This window comes from Empidonax traillii, unplaced genomic scaffold, assembly GCF_003031625.1.
Source record: "Empidonax traillii isolate 1590-97213 ecotype Southwest subspecies unplaced genomic scaffold, ASM303162v1 scaffold1229:size276339, whole genome shotgun sequence".
NCBI lineage: Eukaryota > Metazoa > Chordata > Aves > Passeriformes > Tyrannidae > Empidonax > Empidonax traillii.
The window spans coordinates 266,903-272,360 of record NW_020956422.1 but is presented as its reverse complement, the minus strand read 5'-3'; the positions used below and the strand labels follow the sequence as shown (position 1 = coordinate 272,360).

The window sequence follows — 5,458 nt, the reverse complement described above, 5'->3', positions numbered from 1 at the left end:
TAGGCCTTCCTTGGTGACCAGTTTGTAACCAAGGAAGGAGCCAAGTACCCAGTATTCCACACAATTTTTACGTAAACCAGAGTATAAATAAGTCGGAGATTAGAGACCTCGCTCTCTTCTCTTCCGGCGAGGTTTGGGAACAGTGGGTCCCTGCGTTGGTCTCGCTTATCTAAGGCTGAGGCCTGCAGATGAGGTTTTTCTTTCAAAGTAAGAATTTGGTTTATCTTAACAGGCACAATGTTCAGAAGAGGTTGAATTAAAACATCTCTAAGATGTCTTTAGCTTACAAGTCAAAAACTGAGGATTTTGAAAATATTTTTAAGCTACAGTACTTTGATTTATAAAGTTTGTTCCTTGGTCTGCCGCAAGACTCAAGTTATTTCAGCTTATTATTACTAAAAATAAACAGTATAACTTAATAAAATCAGTCCCAGCGATTCCTGCCAGTTTAACACGCAGTGTTTTTGGGTGTTTGAGGGATTTTTGGGTTCTTTTTCAATCCATCAGCTTGCAAAGGTTGGTGTTGCTTACTGCACACACACTACAGTGGTCCAAACAGGAAAGATATACCAGTAGTGTGTTTTCTTAGACAAAGCAGCACGTAAAACTTCCTATGCTTATTATCTGGAAAGATCATCAGCTGATGATGAGGTGAAAACATTCTCATGATATCAAATATTGTTTCCTTACCTCATCCTGTCCCTGTTACCAATCTGTGGTTTGCTGGCTTTTTTTTACCTTTTCTGACACTAAACAACTGTATTTTCTTCTCCTTTCACATTATTCAGAGCTGTTAGATATGAAATCAACATACAACACTTCAGAAAAATGTGTCTAAATTGTGTAAGTATTACGCAATCTTTATTAAATTCTTGTGCTCGCTTCAGTTTAGAAAAGCAAAGGAGCAGGAGAACAAAAGAGCTAAAAAAGAGCCAGCTAAAATATTTCATTATCTATAGGAATACACGTTGATATTAAGTCAGGAAAATTATGAGCTTCTTCTCCTATTGGAAAAGGCTGAGGTATGGAATGCCATCACCTCAGTCTTTACTGGCAAGACTAACCTTGAATCCCAGATACCAGAGACTGGGTAAAAGGCTGGAGCAAGGAAGACACCCTCAGGGGAAGAGATCAGGTCAGGAATACCAGATAAACTAGACATATGTAAACTAGATAAATGTTAAGTCCACAGGGTGTACTCATGAGTGCAGACAGAGCTGGTAGATGGCATCACAAGATCACTTTTGATGTTCTTTGAACAAACACAGCAACTGGAGAAGCTGGTTTAGGAAGAAAGCAAATGTCACTTCTACTTTCAAGATGGGCAAGAAGAAAGTCCAGAGAACTACATGCCAGTCACCTGAAGGTAAGGAACAACTATCCTGGAAACCACTTCCAGGCATATGAATGAGAAGGTGGCGGCTGGGAGTAATCAGCATAATTTCCAGACCACAAACTCCAATAAACAGCAATTTACCTGAAAGGTCAGTAATCTCATGTGTCAGTATATGCTGGGGCTGCCCAGCTGGAAAGTAGCTCTGCAGAAAAGGTCCTAATGGACACCAGGTTCAACAAGAGGCAGCCAAGTGCCCTTGCTGCAAAGAAGGTGAATGGTATCCTGGTTTGCACTACCCAAAGTCTGCCAGTAAGTCAAGGGAAGCGGTCATTTCTCAGTACTGAGTCTAATTCTGGACTCCAGTACATGAGAGACGTGAGCATACTGGAGCGAGTGCAGCAAAGGGCCACAAAGATGATTAAGGTACTAGAGCATCTTTCATATGAGGAAAGGCTGAGGGAGCTAGGATTGTTCAGCTTGGAGAGGAGAAGGCTCACAGGGGTCCTTCTCCATGTATAAAAATACCTCAAGGGAAGGTGCAGAGAAGTTGGAGCCAAGCTCTTCTCAGTGGTGCCCAGTGAAAGGAGTAGAGGAAATGTACACAGACAGAAACACAGAGGCTTCCCTCTGAATGAAAAAGAAACATGTTTTTACTGTGAGGGTGTCTGAGCGTTGGAACAGGCTCTTCATTCAGCAAGATCTTGTACAACTTACTCTAGTAACTAATAGGATTTTGCAGACTTCACACTAAGTAGTTAGCCTCCAGTTCAGTTCAAAGAGAGATGCTAATTCTATTTCTGGCTAATATAAACATAAGCAGCACTGGCTTTGCCATATCACTTTTTAAAGAAAACATGCTGCACATGATACCATACAGCATGCAGACAGCAGAACTTCTTACTAAAACTGTTTCAGTAGTAGAGTGGTGAATCTCACTGGGCTGCATGTACCCGCAACACCACAGCACAGCAGTCATTAATTGTTCTGTTCCTGCTGAATAAAATCTCATAATTATGAGACAAATATCTGAAGATGCTTACAATTGTCATTTAATAATTGACCACTTCTGAGAGAGAACATCAAGCGATACAGGCCTTTAGTTTGATCAACTGTGACAAATTTAAGCTCTAGAAAATTCTGCCAAACAACAGTTATAAGTAAGTTTAGTATTAGGCAAAATCTGTGTTCTTCTCAGGTCAAGAATATAGGGTATGAAAATTACGGTCAAAAAATACATCAAGAAAATGTTGTGCCACACAGACCCAACAGCCTTTGCTTCTTCTATGTTTTCCAAGCACTTTGTATACAAACATGTAGTTTGATATGATATACAGAACCTGCTACAGAGCTCACTTGTGCTGAGTTAGAACTGTATGGTTCATCTCCTATTAAAATGAGGTTTCATAAGAGTGGTGACTTTGTGACCAGTTATGTAATTATTTGATAGGCCATCCCAAATTTTAAAATATGATGTGTTATTCAGACTCAGAAGGCTTAAAATCAGTTGCAAAATAATGATCCCAGTGACCACAAAGCCACCTTCTTTGTTCTTTAAATCAAAAATGAAAAATTTGTGAAATTTTAATTTTAATATGCGAACTTAACATTTTAAATAATGCAAAATAAAATCAACAGTATGAGCAACAAGCTACACAGAAGAGGATAACAAACAACAAATATTTAGAAAGAGAATGCACTACTGGCATATACGGAAGTTTAAGCTTCCCCACTCCCACCCCTTTCCCTTCAAAAATACATACCTGCTGAATGTGTCTACCAGCTCGTTTTTGAGGTTGGTAGATAAGCCAAGTATACAGGACTGGATCAACATTAATTGCTAATCCTTGTACACTGGACAGGAGAACTGCACCTACACACCATAGAAATGAGAAAAAAATGTAAACTATCTGCTTAAGAATCTCCTTAAATATATTCAGTTTTCTTGCACATAAATCATCTTTCATGTATACTTTTGTTTGGCTTGGATTTACATACATGGTCATTTTAAATTCTAATCAAGAGTAATAATTAAAGCATACAATTCAATAACTTCTTCCAAGTGAGAAACTTACCAGCACTGCCAGTGTTATGGCCACATACACACACAAAAAAGCAGCAAATTGCATTTTGATTTTGCTAATTAAATTTTTTTGCCAAGAAAAGTGCCTGCTTTCACAAAGTTGTTTGTGTAACTGAATACACACAACACCTTTCCTCAAATTCTCAGCCAATATTAACACTGTGCAAAAAATGACTCAATTAAGATCCTTGACAGAAAGAAAAGAATATAATGCATGACTTCCCACAACCTCAACAAAAAAACCTCTCATGGTCTAGGACAGTGGGTTCTTTTAACAAAGACAGGCCTCCTCTAGATTAGTGTTCTACTCAAAGCAGTTTAGGACAAACACTTTTCATGTAAATGTCGGCATGAATAATCTTTAGAAGATGAGTTAGGCAAAATAAGCCAAATTTTTAAACTCTGATAAGATTGGCAATCTCAGAAATGTTGAGCTCTTAGGATTTTACCCTAAGTTTTACAATATAACTTATTTTCTTTAAATCTCACTTCTGAATTCCTAGTATTACAAGACAGGGCTACCACATCTTCATTGCTTAAAAGGAAACTTCTAGTTTTCTTATGCTTGTGAAGAAAAACTTACATGGAAAATGTTAAGGCTCAAATTAGGAGAATAACTGTCTCAGCACCCAGAAATGTTAGCATATACATCAAGCCATGCACACTAAAACCCAATTTATAAATTGCCATTTCCATTAAACATGCATTAAAAATCTGATGATGCATTGGTGAGGTGTTTTAATGTAATACAAAAGTATCTATTATATTTAAAAAGTGTGGCAAGTAGAAGTAGGCAGTTACCTTTACACATAAGCTTTGCAATTTTAAAACAAATTCATAAATTAAATAATTAAATAAATAACAAAATAAATTTAAAACAGAAATCCTGGTTACTGGAAAATCCCAGCACCACGTTCTAGAAAACTACAGTAGTTCTATAATACTAAGAATAATAGTTCCCAAAGCAATATATACTACATTTACTCCATAGTATACAATGTAATTATGGAGCAATCTGAACTTAATAATAAATTCAAATAAATTCAGAAAGCTTGACACACAATTCAATGTACTTTCCAAAAAACAGTAAAAACATGCGCCTCAAAACACACATCTGCAAAACTGTAAATAGGAAATTAATTAAAAAAATATAAGTTATGACTTTATTGTATATAACAAAATTTTAAACCCAGCTGAATTCCAAATAGCAAAGACCCACCAACCTGGGGCGACACAAGCAAAGCCTGATGAGCACAATGAGAAAATGGCAGTCAAGAAATACACAAAGATAAATCATTTGCCTAGCACAGGCTTGGAGTTGGAACACACACTGTGAGGAACTCCTATGCACAGACTACTCTATGTGAGCTGATGGTTTTAAATGTCAGTAATAAACCTTAGAAATAAATCTGCAGTTTAAGGCAAAGCCAACGTCAAGCATAAAGTAAAGGGGTAACATGCAAGTAAGAAGAGCAGTGAACATGTCATGTGGCAGGATATGGAGGAAACTAGAAAAAGGGAGGAAAAGGTAACAGAGGATTGATAAAGTATATGCTTCAATCATTAGCTTTTATAGGATACTTGGATGCCAAAGTAAGAGAATCCTGCATCTTTAAGACATACTGCCTGTTGTCAGCAATACTTAATGAAAGGTTTAATATATATGTGATTTGATAAGTGGGAGTCAGACCTCCCAAAGAGCGAGGAATAGTCAGCCTACAGGCAAAGCCAACAGAAAATACAAAACTTCTAACAGACTCCTGAAAAGAAAAAATGGTGTTACTGAAGCACATCATGTTATGGTAACGTAACATAGTTTCTTGATTACTGAAAAAAATTAGCTAAAACTAAGACTTTCAGTAAAATTAAGTCATGCTTTGAACTGAAGCTAGCTTTTCCCCCTCAATGAAGTCATACTAGCACAATCCCATAAAATTCTACAGTAAGACAGCACAGATACCAAAATATTTTATTTTTCCAGTTGTCTTTCAATAGCTGGTGTCTAGGATGTATAAAAAAAAAAAAAAAAAAAAAAAAAAAAA

The 5,458-nt window shown here is 36.8% G+C and overlaps 1 protein-coding gene across 1 annotated transcript in view; it reads right to left on the bottom strand.

The window, feature by feature from the left end:
• Positions 1 to 3,096: 3,096 nt before the first annotated feature.
• Positions 3,097 to 5,458, bottom strand: part of LOC114069292 (vacuolar protein sorting-associated protein 13B-like) — a gene marked incomplete at its 3' end in the record, with an annotated part of 183,460 nt that continues 181,098 nt past the window's right edge. The window contains exon 20 of the mRNA XM_027905981.1: positions 3,097 to 3,206. Within this exon, the coding sequence (XP_027761782.1) occupies positions 3,097 to 3,206 (110 nt within the window). The remainder of the gene's footprint in view (positions 3,207 to 5,458) is intronic.